The sequence below is a fragment of the Yamadazyma tenuis genome, chromosome 1, assembly GCF_029203305.1.
Source record: "Yamadazyma tenuis chromosome 1, complete sequence".
In the NCBI taxonomy this organism is placed as follows: Eukaryota; Fungi; Ascomycota; class Pichiomycetes; order Serinales; family Debaryomycetaceae; genus Yamadazyma; species Yamadazyma tenuis.
The window spans coordinates 2,449,833-2,468,972 of record NC_089461.1 but is presented as its reverse complement, the minus strand read 5'-3'; the positions used below and the strand labels follow the sequence as shown (position 1 = coordinate 2,468,972).

General features: G+C 40.3%; 9 protein-coding genes and 1 non-coding gene across 10 annotated transcripts; 4 read left to right on the top strand and 6 right to left on the bottom strand. All coding sequences in view use genetic code 12, as the record gives it.

Annotated features, from left to right (window-relative positions):
* Positions 1-23: 23 nt before the first annotated feature.
* Positions 24-1,841, top strand: REB1 (RNA polymerase I enhancer binding protein; the record flags this gene model as incomplete). The annotated part of the gene is made up of 1 exon (XM_006688558.2): positions 24-1,841. One exon carries the CDS (start codon positions 24-26, stop codon positions 1,839-1,841), a length of 1,818 nt encoding a protein of 605 aa, XP_006688621.1.
* A 71-nt stretch (positions 1,842-1,912) lies between these two features.
* SEC5 (Exocyst complex component S5) lies at positions 1,913-4,867 on the top strand (the record flags this gene model as incomplete). The annotated part of the gene is made up of 1 exon (XM_066157605.1): positions 1,913-4,867. The coding sequence occupies one exon, from the start codon at positions 1,913-1,915 to the stop codon at positions 4,865-4,867; it is 2,955 nt and encodes a 984-aa protein (XP_066013702.1).
* A 163-nt stretch (positions 4,868-5,030) lies between these two features.
* Positions 5,031-6,191, bottom strand: FTR1 (high-affinity iron permease; the record flags this gene model as incomplete). The annotated part of the gene is made up of 1 exon (XM_006688556.1): positions 5,031-6,191. One exon carries the CDS (start codon positions 6,189-6,191, stop codon positions 5,031-5,033), a length of 1,161 nt encoding a protein of 386 aa, XP_006688619.1.
* Positions 6,192-7,574: 1,383 nt separating this feature from the next.
* On the top strand, positions 7,575-8,828 carry asa1 (Astra associated protein 1 Asa1; the record flags this gene model as incomplete). The annotated part of the gene is made up of 1 exon (XM_066157604.1): positions 7,575-8,828. The coding sequence occupies one exon, from the start codon at positions 7,575-7,577 to the stop codon at positions 8,826-8,828; it is 1,254 nt and encodes a 417-aa protein (XP_066013701.1).
* Positions 8,829-8,912: 84 nt separating this feature from the next.
* On the bottom strand, positions 8,913-10,034 carry SHE3 (mother-specific HO expression; the record flags this gene model as incomplete). Its single annotated transcript, XM_006688554.2, has 1 exon — positions 8,913-10,034. The coding sequence occupies one exon, from the start codon at positions 10,032-10,034 to the stop codon at positions 8,913-8,915; it is 1,122 nt and encodes a 373-aa protein (XP_006688617.1).
* Positions 10,035-11,033: 999 nt separating this feature from the next.
* On the bottom strand, positions 11,034-11,105 carry PSN45_001202. Its single transcript has one exon. It is a non-coding gene; the product is annotated as a tRNA-Gln (tRNA).
* Positions 11,106-11,404: 299 nt separating this feature from the next.
* On the top strand, positions 11,405-12,073 carry PSN45_001201 (uncharacterized protein; the record flags this gene model as incomplete). The annotated part of the gene is made up of 1 exon (XM_006688552.2): positions 11,405-12,073. The coding sequence occupies one exon, from the start codon at positions 11,405-11,407 to the stop codon at positions 12,071-12,073; it is 669 nt and encodes a 222-aa protein (XP_006688615.1).
* A 46-nt stretch (positions 12,074-12,119) lies between these two features.
* Positions 12,120-14,204, bottom strand: CCZ1 (vacuolar fusion protein ccz1; the record flags this gene model as incomplete). Its single annotated transcript, XM_006688551.1, has 1 exon — positions 12,120-14,204. One exon carries the CDS (start codon positions 14,202-14,204, stop codon positions 12,120-12,122), a length of 2,085 nt encoding a protein of 694 aa, XP_006688614.1.
* An 85-nt stretch (positions 14,205-14,289) lies between these two features.
* On the bottom strand, positions 14,290-16,665 carry ctf18 (Chromosome transmission fidelity protein 18; the record flags this gene model as incomplete). Its single annotated transcript, XM_006688550.2, has 1 exon — positions 14,290-16,665. One exon carries the CDS (start codon positions 16,663-16,665, stop codon positions 14,290-14,292), a length of 2,376 nt encoding a protein of 791 aa, XP_006688613.1.
* Positions 16,666-16,758: 93 nt separating this feature from the next.
* Positions 16,759-18,813, bottom strand: KRE6_2 (beta-glucan synthesis-associated protein; the record flags this gene model as incomplete). The annotated part of the gene is made up of 1 exon (XM_006688549.2): positions 16,759-18,813. The coding sequence occupies one exon, from the start codon at positions 18,811-18,813 to the stop codon at positions 16,759-16,761; it is 2,055 nt and encodes a 684-aa protein (XP_006688612.2).
* Between the last annotated feature and the right edge of the window lie 327 nt (positions 18,814-19,140).

Here is a 19,140-nt window from a genome sequence, read left to right as displayed (position 1 = left end):
AAAAACAAAACCCCAATCAAACCATGAATAACCAACAGGAAATTGGAGGTGCTCAAGCATTACTACAGCTCGGGTCTAAGGCCAAAGGGGCTTCCAAGAGAAGACCCAGCACCAATCCGAATAAAACTGACCCTGAATCCAAACATCAACATGAAGAACCTCTGTCGGAAGGGCATTTCGACCACTCCCAAACGTCCGAATTGGAGCCTTCTGGGCCCCAAGACGACGATATTGACTCGAAGGCTACCAATCAGCAGATCAACGACGCCGTTGAAGCTGCCGTCATGAGATACGTTGGAGGTAATTTGGATGATGATAAAAAGTCTAAAAAGAGACTCAACCCCGATGAGATTATCTCCAGTATCGGAGACTTCCAGACGTGGTCCGGGTTCTTGGAAGAAGGTATGAACGATAACCCTGACTTTTATGATAACCACAACAATCATAACCAACCTACCAAGAGTCCCAAAAAGAAGAAGCGCAGAACCCTATCTCACCCCAGTAACGAAATTGATCCCGAGTTAAGCGGGCTTGACTCGAACTCGGAGCACGATCAGTTGGTTCGGGCTGCTATCTTGGAGACTCGGGAATTGGCCAAGCAGTTGGGCTCCACCTACAATACGCTAACCAACCTTCCTGCTCATCAGGCGCACCAAGTGATTGCAGCTCTACAGAATAATCACAACGGTGGAGATTCCATCTCCAATATTAACCATTTGGTACAGCTTGCCAAGGACCAGAATGCCGAGGTTCCCAACAGCACCATCAGGCAGTTTCGCAACTTTGACTTCAAGAACCTTGAATCCCATCAGAATTATGCCACCACAGGAAGTTACACTCACATCCAGTCAGTAGAGAACTTGTCGGACGAGTCACAGAAAATCGCCATGAACTGGTTCAAGGATCAGCCCCAGACAAAGGGCCCTCGGCCGTTTGCACCGGAAGAACAGAAAGCTGTGGAACATTTCATCGAAGGATATGGCTATTTGTTCAAGATGGACAGAAAGGATATTTGCAACCGGATTTGGACAACGGCTCGGAAAAAGGACAACTTCTGGGAATGTCTCACACGGGTGCTTCCGTACAGATCGAGGGCTTCGGTGTACAAGCATGTCAGACGGCAGTACCATATTTTCGATGTTAGAGGGAAATGGACTTCTCAAGACGACGAGCAGTTAAGTAAATTGGCTGCAGTAAAGCAGGGAAATTGGAAGGAGATCGGGGCGGCGATGGGGAGAATGCCTGAGGATTGCAGAGACAGGTGGAGAAACTATATCAAGTGTGGGGAAAACCGAGTTCTGAGCAAATGGTCCTCTGAGGAGGAAGCCAAGTTGAAACAGGTGGTTACGGAGATGTTGACGAAACTGAAAATCAACGCCATCAACTGGACCTTGGTATCGGAAGCCATGGAAGGTACGCGGTCACGGATCCAGTGTCGTTACAAATGGAACAAACTTGTCAAGAAAGACTCTATGTCCCGTATAGGTGAAATGGACGTCGATACCAAATTATGGTTGTTTCAAAAAATCAAAATGTTGAACTTTTCCACCTTCAAGGAAGTGGATTGGAGCTTATTAGCTCGTATGTGTAACGAGGAGCTCAAGCAGCCAAACAAATGGCTTCCCAGTGACTTTGAATACGGATTTGAGAAGTTGAAGTCGGTAGTCAAAGACCACAAATCTCTAACCTTCCCTGAATTGTTAACCCAGCTTATCCAAGGGTGCCATTGTATAAGAGAGAGACCTGGTGTCAATAAACAGGGGTCCAATACAGACACCATAGACCAGGTTCATGAACAGACCTCGGAACCAGATAATGATAAAGAGTATTTGTGGAGATAGTTAGTTTACAGTATGCGCGGTCCAACAGTTGGATCCAAAAAAAATAATAAACTTACTCAAACTTATTCATAATGATTAACTATGACGATGGTGAACATAACTTGTTATCGTTCTATGGAATAAAGACGTTGAATCCTACAAAAGTAGAAGATATAAATATAGAGTCAACAGAACCAGTAGACGTGGACAACATCAAATCATTAGATATTGAGGACCAGTTTGATATATTAAACAAGCTTGTCAAATATGACAATGAATCGGACAACCAGCGTCGATACATTGACGAAGACGTCGAGGACCCTTTGAGGGGCCCAAACACAAACGTGATCAAAGATTTGATTGCCAAGCAAGTCATTTCATCCAAGAATGATCCATCAATGAACGAATACTTGATATCTTCCAGACAGTTCAATAGCGAAAAGTTTTTGTCAACCGTACACAAGAACACTTCAATTGATGATTTAACAAGGTACTTGAACTACTTGCAACAAAGCATACTTGGACAACAAGATGAATTGAAACAAACAATCGATGAAAACTACACCAATTTCATCGAGTGCAAGAATGCCATTGACAGAAATTTGATCCAATTCAAGCAGCTGAAAACCAGGGCCCAGCAGGAGATGGAAAAGATCAGAATATATAATCCCAGCAGAGATAGAGACAGACTGAAGAATCAAGGAATGGATAATAATTTCTTGATCAATGAATTGGAAGAGGCAATCAAGAATTTGACATTATTGACATCTACAATGATCAGACCCATTAAGGAGAATAAGGCGAAGGAAGTAAAGATTTCGAAGTTGATTGACTTTGTAGGTAAGAACGAGTTTTTGTTTAACTTGCCCTCAACTTTGATTAAGAATGTGAAGGCTTCCAATCATGATGATATCGTCGAAGACTTACAGAGGTATACGAAACTAAAACAAAAGCTCATTGAAGAAGAAAACAACAAACTTGACTATATTAATAGGAGAACGGCTTCTGCTGCAGCTGATGATGATGTAAAACAAGGTATACTACAGGATCACCAGAGTGTCAACACTTTACTAATAAAGATATTCAGCGAAGTGGACAGGATCATAGAAGAGTACAGAAGATCCACTTACAATGAATTGTTATCGTTTGATCATGAAATAACAAACTCAAGGTTCAACCGATCTAACAACACCAAATTTTTGTCGTTGGTTGATAAAATTGACCAGCTTAACGGAGATTTAAAGCATTTGGAGTCTCCAATCAACACCTTTTTGAAGGCACAATTGAAAAAATCAAATAAGGATTTAAACTATCAAATAGTTAAATTCGAGGACAGATTCTCAAGCATGCAGAAGAAATTATTGGATTACATTCAAAGTCTCTCTGATCATAGAGTGAATGGTTCCTATGTCAAATACATTGCTGGAAAGTATAAGAATTTAGAAGAGTATTATAGAGCCTCCTCGATGATGAAGTCATTGACATTTGAAGAAAAAGAACTGATTATTCTTGAGATATTTGACAGCAGTGATAATTTGGATTTGTCGTTGATCAATGAAACTTGGTTGATATTTTTGAACTTTGTCAATTATTTATCTGATGTTTACTTGAAGAACATCAGCAAATTTGTCAATAACTATAACTATTATGTGAATAATAATAGGGACGTTGACTCGAAACAAGAAATCAGACAGGAGTTTGTCAATTCTATCATTGATATCTCCAATAAGCTCTTCAATATTTTCAACAGCCAAGAAGATACTTCCAATCAATTACAGAGCTCACCAAAGTACTATTCGAACATTTTGCCATATTACACTAACTCACTTTCAAGTGTATTTTACATCAGCAAGATCAGCGATAAAGTCAACTTAATTTTGACTAGTTTTGGAAAGAATATAACATTGGTGGGAAATTTGGGTAAAAGTAATGATACCAACAAGATCATCAAGAACTTGCGGAACATCTCCCACTCCATCAATCAAAGGATATTGGAAGCTGTTTGTGCAGTATGGGTGAACGACTGCTCTCAGTTCTATGATTTAGAGAACTGGGAAGTAGATGAAAAAATCTTCAAGTTTGATAGCTTTATTCAAGAAAACAAGGAAGTAGATGAAGGTAATAGCAGCATCACCAAATTGGTTAACATCATTGAATTCTACAGTATTTTCATGTTGAGAAAGATTAAAAGTCTCATGTTCATCAGTAACTTGAACACCGAAGAGGAGGATTACGTCAAGATAGTAACAACGTATCCAAACAAAAAAATGCTCGTTAGTGTTGAAATTCAATTCATGAGATGTCTAAGTATTTTGGTTGATTCCGTTATGAAGAAGTACAATCTTGAGCTGCAAAACTTGAACACCAACTCCAAGATAGATGAGGTCTTCAAAGTTTTGACCATGAACAACTTTGATAGAATAACCAGAGTAGTGTACCCCGAATTGATTAAGAACTATGACAAAAAGTTCGACAAGGAATTATCGAAACAGAGCTTAAAGTTATTTAGTGACATCGACAAAGCTGGATTGACTATTCTTGATGATATTCTTTCGAAGGAGAAGCTTCATTTAGATGAAAATCTAAGTAAATTCTTCACCACTTTGAAGAACAATAATGGAAGAAAAGAAAACAAGGTGGAGATCCACGTTGATAACTTCATTTATGAGGTTTTAATTCATTTTGTCAAGCTAGTTCACAACATCAAACCCATAACTAATAAGGAGATCTTCATCAACATCATTAATGAGTTGCAAAACTTCTTCTTGAAAACATTCCTTGATAGTTTCCGAGCTTTGGAAACTACCTTGAAACATTTCGATAAGCTCATGGTGAATTTCCGATTGGACATCAACTTCTTCATTGAAGTGTTTGAACCTTCCAAGACTATAAAGTTAAACGAGTACAGTTTCAATATCGCTGAAATCATCTTGAAAACAGTCCTAGAAAGAGAGACAACCAAGTTAATGAGTGACAAGGAATTCGACCGAATCTTGATTCGGGCCTTAAAAGACAGTGCCAGTCAGTTCGACTGTTTAAGTAGATAGAATAAAAGAGAATCTATTGGTGCCCATTATATTATTAAACAAAAAACAATATCCCAGCTCGACTCTATACCTCCCTATAATCCCTTATAAATATAGAATTTGTGTGTGTGTGTGTGTGTGTTGTATGTTGTGGTGTGTTTGTACATGTGTGAACGTTCATACCTTAATTAGAAGCAGTGGTCACAGCAGTTGCTTCAGTCTTTTCAACCTTTTCTTGAACGGAATCAGAATCGGCACCTACTGTCAACTTTTCGTTCCTGACTCTCTCGAATAATTCATCTTGTTCTTCCTTGGTTAATTCAAGTTTCTTCTTACCCTTAATGTGGTACATTGGGTTCAATTGTCTCAAAGTCAAATTCTTGGTGAATGGCAAGTGGCCGGTCTTTTCTTGGAACAACATCAATGAGATGACGACAATAAGCAGTAACCAATAGATGTTGTAAGAAATGACAGAACCATAGGTAGCAGAGTTTTGCCATCCCAACAAGGCATTGAAGACATCCCAACCGTGATCTTTTTCAGGGTTGCAACAGTTGACGTGCCAGACCGACTTGGTGATGTCGTAAGTACCAGGACCCGCACCATTTTCGGAAGCATCACCACCAGTCTTCTTGTTGAAGACGTAGGTCTCAAAATACCAAATACCTCTGGAAAACAATCCAGCGGAAATCAAGTACAAGATACAGGTGGAGAAAATCAAAAAGATTTGCAACGAAAAGGTGGAACCAAAGTAGTACAAAGCAAAACCCACGGCGATACCGGCAATCAAACCGGCAATGACTGGAATTGGGAAAGCGGTGGCAGGACTGTTTAAACTAACCCCACCCACGAAAACGACAGCTTCCAAACCTTCTCTCAAACAGGTGACAAAAGGTAAGATGAACATAACGTATTTCCTGGAGTAGTAACCAAGTCTAAACCAAGAACCCTTCTTAGGCTTTGCCAAGAGAGCTTGGGCAATCTTTACTCTCCACTTTTCCTTCATCTTGTTGATTCTCAACATGGCAATTCCCATCAACGAGATGATCACGGTGGCAATGATACAGAAAACACCTTCCCATAAATCTTCCGAGCTCGTCCAGATATCCTTATGTAACGAGTAGAAAGCACCAATAAATCCAGCACCGATAATTAAACAGATTACTACCCCTATAATCGACCCTAGCCATACTTGAAGCCTTAGCTTCTTGTAGACGACAGGGTCATCGTGGACTCCACCCAAACCTTGTTTCAAGAACGCCAACAAGACGGATACCACCACAATTGCTTCCAAGGCTTCACGGAAAACAATGAAGAAAATCTGAACGTTAAATACGTTTACCATTATTTAATTTGAATATACAAACAACTAGGACTAGCCTATTAGTGTGATTATACTATAAGGGATTATTAGGAAAATAAAGGGTAAAGAGAAAAAAAATATTTGCAGTGGGAATCCTCTGACTTTATAGGATTTGACACACAAAACCATCCAATCCTAGGGGGCATGAAAATTTTTTATCAGATACCATCAGTGCAGGGCACACCAACCACAGGTAGTTCGTAATTGGGTTTTGCGGCACGGGGCACCATACTGGCAACGATGATTGGCTGTTTTCGGGGTACTTTTTGAGGGCGGAACACCGACGTGCATACTGCCCGTTTTAAGCCCTCTGACTGGTGTTCGGTCAACGAGCCCTTGTCGGCTATAAAGAATGTCAAGGACAAGGGCTTTGTCGGGTACTGGCCTTTAAGCAGTAGCTCATCTAGACTTCCTTATTAGGTGTAGAGGCATTTTCGCGCAATTCTGGGAGGCCTGGGGTAGGCCTGGTAAGAGTTGATGGTAGTCGCTTGGCAGTGGTTGCTTTGGCAGACTTGACAGGTGTCGCAATTGTGTCAGTTTTGACAGGCTTGGCTGTCGATTTCAGGTTGAGAGTCGGTAAAATGAAAAAATGAGAGGAGTTAGACGGAAATTTAGGGCCGGCACCGTGGTGGTACAGAAGCTCTGAGGCAGGAAAGGTGCACCTACCCCTTTTGCGCATTATGACCCAATGACCTTTGAGTGTGGTAATGATAAAGTGGTGGCTATTTTATGAATAAAGTATTGACTTTTGTATTAACTTTTGACTGAGATACATATAAGGCTTTTGCCGAAATTGGAAAGTCTCTATTGTGCTGTGTGTGGATTGGCCACAAAGTTTCAGGCGGTGCGGCGAGTCGATCTTGGCTGCTTGGCTGCAGGAGAGGAAAATGCCTGGAGTAGGGATTTCAGGGATGAACAGCAACGCTTCTACCAGACTCCCATCTCACTTTATCTGCGATTTCCCAGCATTTTTCTCGAGTGGTTAGAACTGCGAATTCAGTGGCTCAATTTTAGTCAAGTTGTAACTACATAAAAATGAAAAGAAAATGCCGTATAGGAAAACATAATTCAAAGTTAATAGAGTTAGTGTCGATCAAAGTCTACGCTGTTACCAGGACATTCTCAAGTCATGAACACGTGTCGCTATATATTTTGTAGTATGTCTTAGGAGATTTTTGCAACATATGCATAATGAGTTGAAGAGGTTAGTACCACATATTAGTGCTGGGTATGATGTTTTCCAACATCCATATTATTCCACTGGACTCACAAGGATCTTCTCTTAAAATTTTTTTGGCCTCCATGACTTAATGGCACATTAGTCTAATACTCAAAGTGCTCGCATCGAAAAATACTGGCACGTTAATGAACCAACTATGTTCTCTACGAGGACATTTGAACTCCATCACCACAATTGAAACCCGCCACAACCTCATCGTCTCCACAGATGATCATGGTTGGATCATCGTCTGGGACTTTCACACCCATAAAGCGCTCTACTGCTGGAAGGGCCATGATAAAACCGTTCTCACCACTCGAATTCTCGATGACCATCACATTTTAACTCATTCCAAAGACAGTGAAATCCGCATCTGGGACCTATCGCCTAGCCAAATAGGCAAATTGACCTCAAACCTACCTGATTTGACCTTCAATGAATTGACTTACTTGAATGACGAAACAAGTTCGCTTGTAGCCAAGTTCCCATTGCCAAAATTCGATTCAATTCCTGTTAACTCACTCAATTTCTGTAATATTGACTACCACGAAGGTCTTTTAATAACCCCATCCACCATCGACTCCGACAATTTCGACATCTACCAAGTTGACCCCATAGACTTCAATATCTCCAGACTCATCCACAATTGCAGTGGTTTTAAACACTACAAACACCATACCGGGTATATCGAAGAGATCAATGGAACCAAAAGAGATGGATTTGGAATCATCATGATAGCTAAGTTCGTGAATCATGAGAGGTTTTTTATCGGGTACGAGTCGGGTCATTTGCTAGGGTTCAGACTTGAGTTCCCGTCTTCTCAGAGCAATTTCACCAGCACCAACACCACTCAACTGAGATCTATTATCAACAAAGAACCCAAGATTTCGTTGGTATACTACAACGAATTCCATGTTCCCAATCCCATATTGTCCATAGAGGTGCTTGATTCCACACAGCTTCTTGTGGGTTCTACTGGTAAGAAAATCACTGTTCACAATATCGAAAGCACCGATATATTAAATGACGAGGTCAGAGAAATAAACGTCAAGTATAAGGGAATCCAGTCAATTCAAGTCATAAACAACCTTATAGTCACGGGGACTTGGAACGGGGTAATCAAGATTTTTGACACTAAAAATGACTTCATGCTTGTAGATAAGCATGAAATTAAACTACCAAGACTCAATACTCTTACAAGTAATCACCACCAGAATGACCAGCTAATAGAGTCGAGTCAGAAGTTCTCTGCTCTAAGAATCCAGCATTATAATAGTTCGATAAACTCGAATTCAAAATATAAGAACATTGTTTTAAGGAAGAAACTGAATAAACTATTGGTGTTGGTGGGATACAACAACGGGAGACTCATGGTGTTTGAAATCGACAAAAGAGAATAGCTACAGAGTCTTTTGTGAGCACTTATGTTCAATAAACGATAGTCTTATAATGAAATAAAGATTGTAGACGTGAATATGGCTTAATTAGGAAGTCACTTGTATATCCTTTTTATATCCCAGGTTGCTATTAGTGCTATTATTGGCATTATTGGCGTTATTACTATTTCCCCCGTACACGGATTTTCTCTTGCTCTTGTGCTTGCTCTTATCTGTGTGATGATTATGGGAAGGAGGGGTTGGAGTTCTGGTTCTTTCGAGTTTGTTATCTTCAATTCGGGAGTATCTCTTTTTCTTGTTATTTACATTATTTTTCTTGGTATTTTGCCTCCAGAGTTTGGGCTCTTCAATGAGAGTGGCTTCTTCATCAAATGACGAATTAACTGCTTCGGTGGAGTCCAATATTAGTTGGTCAAAATTTATTTCTTTCAAAACTCCTGCCTCAGAGGGCTGCTGCTGCTGGTTCATTTCATTGATTTTCAACTCCAAATCCGGATAGTTTTCCCTCAACGAGATCAAGTTATCCAAGTTATCCTGTAAGATCGCCTTTGTGTCCTGACCGTGGATTCTAGATACTGAAGCAAGTTTAGCCAATAAATCCAAGATTAGCTTGTTCCTATTGAAATATAGGTTATCAAGAGTCTTCCTCTTATTGGTCAAGCCGTCCAACAAAGCGTCTATATCCTTGTCGTTATCCCCGAAACTTGACAACAAATTCTCGTACTTGGTGACGTATTCCTGTTTAAAGGCCTTGTGCTCCTGGTTCAACTTCATCACCTCCGATTCATAATGTTTTTTGTACTCCAACTGACTGGCAGCCAAAGCGTCATACGCGATCTTCAATCGTTCACACTCGGCGGTCGACGACGCACTCAGTTCTTGTAAACTCTCGTATCTGATTTTCATGTTTTTAGTTGTCATCTTGAAGTTCTCGTTGGAGGACATGACGTTATTATACTCAGCTTCCAAATCGACGATCCGTCTCTCCTTACGCGTCAACAAGGCGTTTATCATGTCATTTTCATGTTTGGCGTTGGCTAGTTGATCCACAAACAGCTCATTCCGGCGAGTTACAATCTCACACTTCTTTTTGTACGTGGAGTTGGATACCTTGAGATTTTCTAATTCCTCTTTCAAAGCATCGATCTCTTTGTGTAACGTGTCGATGACCTTGGAAGAGGTAGGCTTCCTGCTCGGACTGTCTTCCATCTTGACAAACCAGGGTCTTTTTTGTGTAGTTAGAAAAAAAGTGTGTCTTGATTTCGGTTGACGATTCAAAAAAGACGTTTTGAGACGTAAACAAAACTCATCAGAAATGTGCGCGTACCAGATATTCCCCGATTTGTTCTATTTTCAAATCGTCTTCAAAACTGCCACCAGCCTATTTGTCCTCTAAAGAATACACAAAGCTTCTATGACTAAATGGGTACAAAAAAAAATGTCGGATCCGGATCGAACTGGGGTTAATTGATCAAAACCAACTGATAGGCAACACCTTTTTGGTGCATTGCCAGAATATAGGTTAGCACAGTTGCCGCACCTCAATTTTCGGGTGCGGTATAGTGTATAATTTTACTATATAATTGGGCATGAGATAGCGTCTTCAATAGTTAAAACTCCTGACATTGTATGTTATTAGAAGGGGAATGGCCTGGCACTGTAAATTGGACCATTATTTATTAGGGCCAAGATAGTGATATCCAGATATATATCTGAAAATTTCTCAATCACCCAAGCTACAGATTACAACCATTATCTACTTTAATCAGGATTCAAGCATTCCATTGACCAAACATCATGTTCTCAGAGAAATTTGAACTTGAGTTATGAACTTTAGGCCTCTTGACGACATGTAGCTCCCAAAATCTTGATCTTTCTAACACATATATTTAGTCCATTTAACAAAATGACTATCGAAAACACCCTATTTAAGTAGGCTTAAGCAGCCTTCTATATTCTTGGTTCTGAGCAAGTGAAGACAATATAACTTCGACTGTATTCAACTATGGAATAACTAAGTTTCTCAAGCGAGCTCTAATCTCATTGAAATAGGTATCCATAATCTTAAAATCATTTTTTCTTTGTTGTGCAGAAATAATCTGATATACCGTCAACCAACCCTCCTTAGTTTCCCATGCACCCAATACTATTTGAAAGGTGCTTCAATTTTTGATAGAAGGTAAATCTTGCAAAGCGATGCGAAAAAAAAGGTCGTACCCGGATTCGAACTGGGGTTAATTGGATCAAAACCAACTGTGATAACCACTACACTATACAACCATTTGATGTACGCCTTTCTAGCCGGTTTCCTGAAACTTATTGTGTGGAAATATCGCTACAGTCTGGCGCAACTTAGACAGTATTCAAATTGGTATTTGGCCTAGGGTAACAATATAGTTCGGTTACCTTAAGGAGATTATCAGCGTTTACACAACAATTCGTTGGCTGGGCTGGCCCTCAGGCCGCATCTTAATCATGTGAGTGACTTTAGGCCCATCGAGATGTATCACATTTGTTTCAGGTTTGACTCTCAGAATATTCAAGCATTTGATTTTGCGCACGTCCTTATCATTCTCAATATGAATACTACTCCCATAACTGACTTGGACTCGCTAAACTTCAAGGAACTCACAAAACAGGCTTTGGATGTCGCTAGATCCGTTCCCAATTGGAAACTTACCAAAACATATAGCCAAAGCAACGTTATCACCGATGTGTTCTCCAGTACAATCGAACAAGACTTTTGGGTAGCACGACAGACCCAGTTAAATGCACATCAAACTAGTTCTTATGAGGACAAATTCCATAAACTCTTGATCGGAAACATTCCAATTGACCTCCAAGATAACCATACCTTCCACGAAAAGAATTACATCCACGATCTTTATGACTTTAACATTAAGGGTTTCAACGACTCCACATACTTGATCAAAACCTTTTATAACCTCCCATTTCCCTTGAAAAAAAGGACCTTCCACAACCTCGTCCACATTGTGGATACCGGCACCTATTCAATGGTGCTATCGCTTTCTTTAGAGCCGGGTATCCTTGGTATTGATCCCGGGTTTGTAGTGGGTCACTATAGTTCAATTGAGTTGATTGAGAGAAATGAAAAGGGTTTACTATGGACAATGTGTACGTCGTCTAATCCCAACGGGTCGATTCCGTACTGGATCACCAAAAAGAGTCTTCCGGGAGCTATAGTGAATGATGTTCCTAGTTTCTTGGCGTACTGTGATAAACATTAGTCATTAGTATATTGCTAAAAGTGAACTATAAGAACCGCTATGACTTCTATGTGCTGCCGTTGATCATGTAGTTCTCGAACCAGAGCTTGACATCATCGCCCAAATTATCTAGGAAGTCCACCTTTATGACGTTTTCTGATACAACCAGTACACCCGATTTGACTTGAGCCAAGTGCCTTCTTCTTTTAAAGGCATTATTATGATTAATGTTTCTGATTATGATAATATACTTTTCTTCGTATTTGATGTAGTAGAACATCCAGTCATTGATTTTATTGGTGCTGAATTTGTGGAAGTATTCATTAAGGTGGTTGTTTTTCAAGAACTCAGTTTTCTGGAGAAAAAACAAGTCAAGAAGCTGATCATGGAGGTAGAACATAGCACTTCGTATGTTTAGAGCTGACTTGTCTGCCTGGTTCACCTCCTCCAAGTTTATGGGTAGTGGTAAATATGGGAGTGATGATTTGATGTGCTTCTCCTGTTCATCATAGATGACAAAGAAGAAATCACTATCCACTTGGTCAGCTGCCGACTCATTTATACTTTTCGTTAGAGACCCAACACTCGACTCCATCATGTCAGTTCCTTGTAAAAAATCTGCCAGCTCATCTAAAGTTGGAATGATAGTGTTCTTGCTTAATTTCAGGTAAAACTGGGGATCATCCAACTCTGCCATGGATGAATTATAGATCAATGTCATATAAATTCCATCTTTTTCGTATATAACCAACAGATACTCTCGTTCTTCTTGGACAACTTCTCCTTGCCCGTTTTTCATTTTGGTGTCCAAGTAGACGAGCTTTCTCTGGATGATTTCGGTGCCAGTTTTGTCTCTCACCAACCCGATCACATATGAACCGGGAATTGACGGCAGTTCTTCTACCCTAATTTCAGAAACTGGTTCAGCATCACTACCAAACTGGAAATAAGTTGGAATTTTCAACCAGTTGCTTGGTTCGGAATTCAATCTCATGTTCATCATGCTGTTCATGGTATAGTTTAGGGGCAGAATCACCAAATTATTGGTCAAGTTGATTGGATTCAACATATCTCGTGCAAAATAAACTCCATCTCTCAAGTAGTTAGTCTCTGTTTCCTCGCTTGTTTGTCTTTCTTCTGCAAACTCAATGTTAATGTTCTCTTTCATTTGTGAAGGCGACGAAAAGAGGTCCTTGTTGCTGAGTTTGATCAAATCAGCTGTATTCAACTTATCATGATAGTCATAATACTCGAGGTAGTTGTAAATATCTATAAGGCTGTCATTCAGTATCGAAGACTCCTGTAGTTCATCATCAAAGCAAGAATTACTGAATATAAGTCCGTATTTCTTGGGCACACTCTTATTAAAACAGCTAAGTATAACACCCAAAGGACCATCTGATCCCAGAGAGCTTAGAACCTGATCTATCTCGTATTTCATGTTGTAATTGAGTTCAATTGATGACTTTTTATAGAGCTTGGGTTCAGGCTCAAGGCTATCAAAAAACCCTAAGAATCCTTTATAATTCAAGCTATTAGGCCATTTAACGGTGGGGGGAAACTTGAAGTTTTCCGAGTTGTAGCTTTGAAAGAAGCCTGACCAGTTCTCTTTGATCAAATTTCTCAAAATGTCAGAGTTATAGTTGTCCATGATATTGGCAAAGCTTGTATTGAGAAGCTTGAAAAAGTCATACGACATATCGATTAAATTGATCATCTGCTGGCTTATAGCCGCTTGCTTGATTGCATCTTCAGGCATTGAGATTGAGCACGCTAAAGTGAATGATCCTTCAAGCGATTTAACAATTATAGTGGATTTGCTGGCGTTGATTATATGAGCTTCCGAGCCTTTGGTGTTATTGAAATCATTAGACAACCCTTCCATTGCTTGAACAAGTCCTATAATACGAACCTGTTCAACTTTGTTAGATTCTAGATCATCTCCTTCATTATTATCGGATATAAAACAAAAGATTTGATGTAACAAGTCTTCGTTCTCCTCGCCCTTACCAGTGATGAACTCCGGGTTGAAAATGGTGATATATTTTAGCTTCGGGGTTTTACCTTGAATGGTTTTCAAGTAGTCATTCCCAGTTTCATTACCTCCAATCAATGGTATTCTGGGTACCAATTGACTCAAGTAACTACTCATTTAGCACATCCAACTTTTTGTATTTCGAGTACTTCGCTTATCAGTGTGAGCGTTGCGTGTACCAACCACATATAATGCTATATACTTAAGCTATCCACAAATCGTTCCAACCAATATTCTTTCGCACAGCATTGGAAAACCCTTCGTTGTACTTGACCCAGATCCGAGTAGCTTCAGAATCCACTTTATCTTTGGCCTGTTGAATATGAGTTGAAAGCCCATCGTATTGTCCTTTAAAGAATTCAAGACTAGTAGTTTTTTGTTTCTTATTAGATTTGGTAGAATCAACAGCACCTAGCTGAACTGCTTTCCGTTTTTCAATTAGTCTTACCACGTCTTCTCTTTCCAATTCTGTTTGCAATAGGGGGAACATCCATTTTCTCCTGGCTTGGATTTGCTTTATAGTGCTTTCAATTGGAGTCTTTAGGTAATCAGAATTGTAAAGCACCAACGAATCAAGATTTGGATAGAACTCCAAACTGGTTAAGTTGGTGGTAGTGTCTCTTAGTGATTCCAACTGAATACCAAAGTCTTTGATCACTTTGGCAGCTTTTACAAGGCCATCCTGATCAAAGTCACTTAACGACAGTTTCAGTTTCATCGATAGTGAGATGGAACCACCGCTTGATGTCATCTCAGGTGAAATGATCTTGTGTATCAATGGGAGCACAAATAGCCCGAATGACTCATTATTCTCAAATCCACCACCTAAGCTCAATCCAGCTTCAACGGGAAGATTGGAAATGAAGCTCTTGATAATAGATTTATTCACCTTTTTCATCTCATTAGATTCGTACTCTAGGTTCTTTATATCTGGGATCAAGCTCTTGGAAACCCTGTTTGGGTTGGATTCACTGAACAAGACCCAAAATTTCATACTAACCAAGCTGGCATAGTCCAAGGCATCATTAGAGTTTCCGACCTTATCGTAAAAGTCCAACCAATCGCTTAACTCACATGGTTTAACCAAGGAATCATCTTGATAGTGAACAGAGTCCAAGTACCTGTTAAAACAGGCCCTTATAACTTTGTCCAAAGTGCTATTTGAAGCCGAAACCGATTTACCAGCACCATTCATAATGGTTTCCATCAACATGCCAAAATCAGCTTCTTTGCTTAACAGAGGATCTCTTTTAAATATCATTTCAGCGATTTTAAACCATGAAAGCTGTAGGTCTTTGGTCAGTTTGTTGTGGGCACCCTCAATCATAGGCACTTGGACTTTTCTTCCGTTGAACTGTAAATGATTTATACAAGCCCTAATATCTCCTTCACAAATCTCAACAATCTCACCAATTTCTTGAAATCCTAGTTTTAAATTCTCCTTATCACTGATCCATTTGATATACTCTTTGACAGACTTGAGAGCTTTTCCACCAATCTTCATACCAGAGTTAGTCTTTTGAATGGTGGGTTTTTGGAAAGTTACCAACTCAGACATGTTTCTAAGTTTATCCATATTGAACCCTCCATAAGTCCTCGAACTAGTTGTGAAAGCATCGTTAGCAATACAAATGATGGGTCTGTTCAAGAGCTGGTCTTTCCTCTTACTCTTTGAGTTACTATTGCCAAATACATTTTTGTTATTCAATTGGTTGAAGGCCCTTTGGTCGGACTGGTGAATTTCATTCAATACTCGGATTATGTCACTCGAGTTCCCAGCCGTATCGATTTCATCTATGATCAAACAGGTGGGCTTGCTATTAGTCAGAATTTTATTACCTTTGGATTGAATGGAATTGGATGTCAACGCATTTTGAATTTTCAACTTCAATGAGTTCACCACATTAGTGTAATTGTTACCACTGGAATTACTGTTAGGAAGCGAGTTCATGCTGTTGGCAGCATTCAACTCTTCCACATTATATCCCAACTGTTTAGCAATGATATGGGCAGCTGCAGTCTTTCCAATTCCTGAAGGACCACTGATCAAGAGGAATTTTCTCATAGGTCTTCCTAACGAATCTATGTTTCCTTCATCGTCATCGAATGCTTCATTGTAGACAACCCCAGACCACTTTTTCAACCAGTGGGAGATCATTCTGTATTGTCTATCATTTCCAGCGGAACATAACTGAACAAACCGTTGGGGTCGGTATTGCTCTGTCCAAACATGTGTTGGTTTGTGGACAGGTTTAGAATTTGAGGTGGCGGCCGCCTGCTTCTGATTATCTTTATATGTTTGTCTTTGTTTGGCCTTTTGGAACAAAAGATCCATGTCAATAATCGACATACCTTCGTTAGAAAGCTCCAGTTCTTGAAGAGCCGGTACCGCTACTTTCTTCTTCAATTTAATGGTTGATCCGTTAAAGAGCTTGACTTCTTTCTCAGAGGAATCAGGTGCCCCGAAAAGAAGCGATGTGCTCATTTCAAAGGTATTGGATGTCTTTTCAACAACAGAATCCACCTGGGAGAACAATGGAGAGTCCAGGAAATCAAGCAGAAGGGGTTGTTCCAACATGTTGATAGTTCTGATTATTTGGTATGTTGTGTTCTATACATGAGAAAAGACGCGATATAACTGAACTCAAAACAACGCGCACAAATTTGGCTGTTAATAGCATCCATGCATCAAGCTGTTTTTGGGGCTTTTGTAGCCTGCTTGTTTCCAGCTTGTAAGGTTGAAGTTTCTATAAGCATTTAAATGCTGATATATATACTCACTGGTCGGGAAACCATATGGGTCGCACGTGATCGAGGTGTCGTTTTTCTGTTGGTAGATTCTCACATAGTCGATTTCAAATACGGCAGGGAACTTCAATGAACCAAAATCCACCGTCGACCACGTCTCCGAAAGCCCGAGATTGAAAACTAGAGACATGGGCTCTTTGGTGATCTGCCTCCACCCAATATTATTGGTAGGATGAAGAGCATCTCCTCTAATGGACATAGTAGGTGAGTTGGCTGCGAAAAACTGAATATAACTATCAGTCTCGGCAGTCTTTGCACTCAGATACTCAAACCCAAATTTCTGGAAATATGTGTGCCTATCAGGATCGGTGGTATTTTGATGGTTAACATACCAGTTTTCGTTCATGATGGTTCCAGCTGCAATAGCTTCTTGCGTTGGGGTTCCTGTGTCTGGTTTCAAAGATGTGATATTTGGATTCTCAATCATCATATAGTCGTAATCTGGCCTCCACCAGGAATCGAACGGAGCAACCTGTAAGGTTTGGACACCAACTCCTTTCTTATCAAAAGCGTTGTGGAATCCTTCGATTATATCAATTTCGGGGGCTCCTCGGCCAACTCCAACATTCGGATGGTCTTCTCCCAAACAAGTACACTTGCTTAATCTCTGACCAGGTAAGAACGATATCCCGTCAGGAGAAGACTGATTGGGAGTGATTCCATGGTCACACTCATCATAGGAATAGGGCCATACTCCATCAGTAGTGGCCTGGAAACTGGGTCTTGCCAAATTACCTAGACTCCACACAGCTGGCCATAAACCGCTTTCCTGAGAGTACCCAGGCATTCGAAGACTCACCTCAACAATAGCATTACTGCTAAAACACAACTGGTTCCAACTCTGAAGCATTGCCGACCGGTAGTCCAACCCGTTGATGGGAAATGCATCTAATGTAATTCGTAGACTTCCGTTGCTGGTCTCCACCATGTCGGGAATATAGTATTCCAAGTCATTGGTGGCCGCATAATGAATGTCCACGGCATTGAAGAACTGATCATCACCCTCAAAAAAAGTACGACCATCGGCATTGAATTCATCAGAGAATACCAAGTCCCACATTTCGCCGGTTTGGAAGCTTTTGCGTTGGTGTGCGTCTTTAGGAGTATCAGGATCAACTAGTGAGGTTCTGATGGCTGATAGTGGAGGATAAATGTATGGAGAAAGAACTTCATATACTTCAGGTGGAAGTGGAGACCACCACTCTTTTGCAACATGGATCCCGTATCCAATGGACCCGAAAATGATAATTACCATCAATGCAATGGCTGCAAAAATTTGTCCATAGTAAAAATGCGTCACATAGATAATAGGGTTTAGGTAGTTCCACTTGTTCTTGAAAGGGTCGAGATCTTTGGGAAACTGGTCATCAATATTTTTGAACTCTTCAGGTGTCATTATGGTGTCATCAAGGTTCAAAATACAAAACCGTTCGGGTGTGTTGCATATGCTACTTGAAACCTCGCTCGAACTAGAAGAGAGTGCCGCATATGCGTAGTAGTAATATGGATCTTCCACATCGTCAAACTTTTCGACAACTTTAGCAGAAGAACCCATTCGAACAAAGTACCTGGAGTTGTTTTGCACCTTGGATACCAACGATAGGTCTGAAGATACCCGATTCACCCGTTCGTCGTTTTTGTGGAAATTGGGGTGTCTGATTTTTGACTCAAGAGAGTTTGGCAACCGCCAAAGGGTATTGCTGTGGCTTTCAGCACTGGAATCCTGATGGTGTTGTATGATATGAGTTTGGGTTGCCTGTTCTCTCTGCTCCGTGATATCTACAGACAGATAATCATGGTTCTTAGGAGCCCTCATTTCTGTCTCCGGATGAGTATGCTCATGGCTAGTATTATTTAACCCCTGTCTGACTATAGAATCAGGAAGAGAGAGGCTCATAGAAGTTTTGTCATCGGTCATAGCTTTAGAGCCTTGAATTACTCGAACCAATTTTTTTCAGGGTTTACTCTTTTCCTTATATGCTGCGATCTACACTAATTGCTCTACTGAACAGCTCGGACACAGAAACAAGGGCTCTTCCCGCAGGACAATTTCAATGTCCAGTATCTTAAAATTGGAGGATTCTTCCAAATAGGGAAAGAAAGAATTTCGTATACAAAATATAAGAGCGCTGCCTCGAGGTTCTCACCTAATTTTGCATCCATTTGCATCGGCCCTCTCCGGCCGAAAGAGATAGGCAGGTGGAGTGGGAACCGCATCGGCCATAAAATTAAGGACAATAAATAA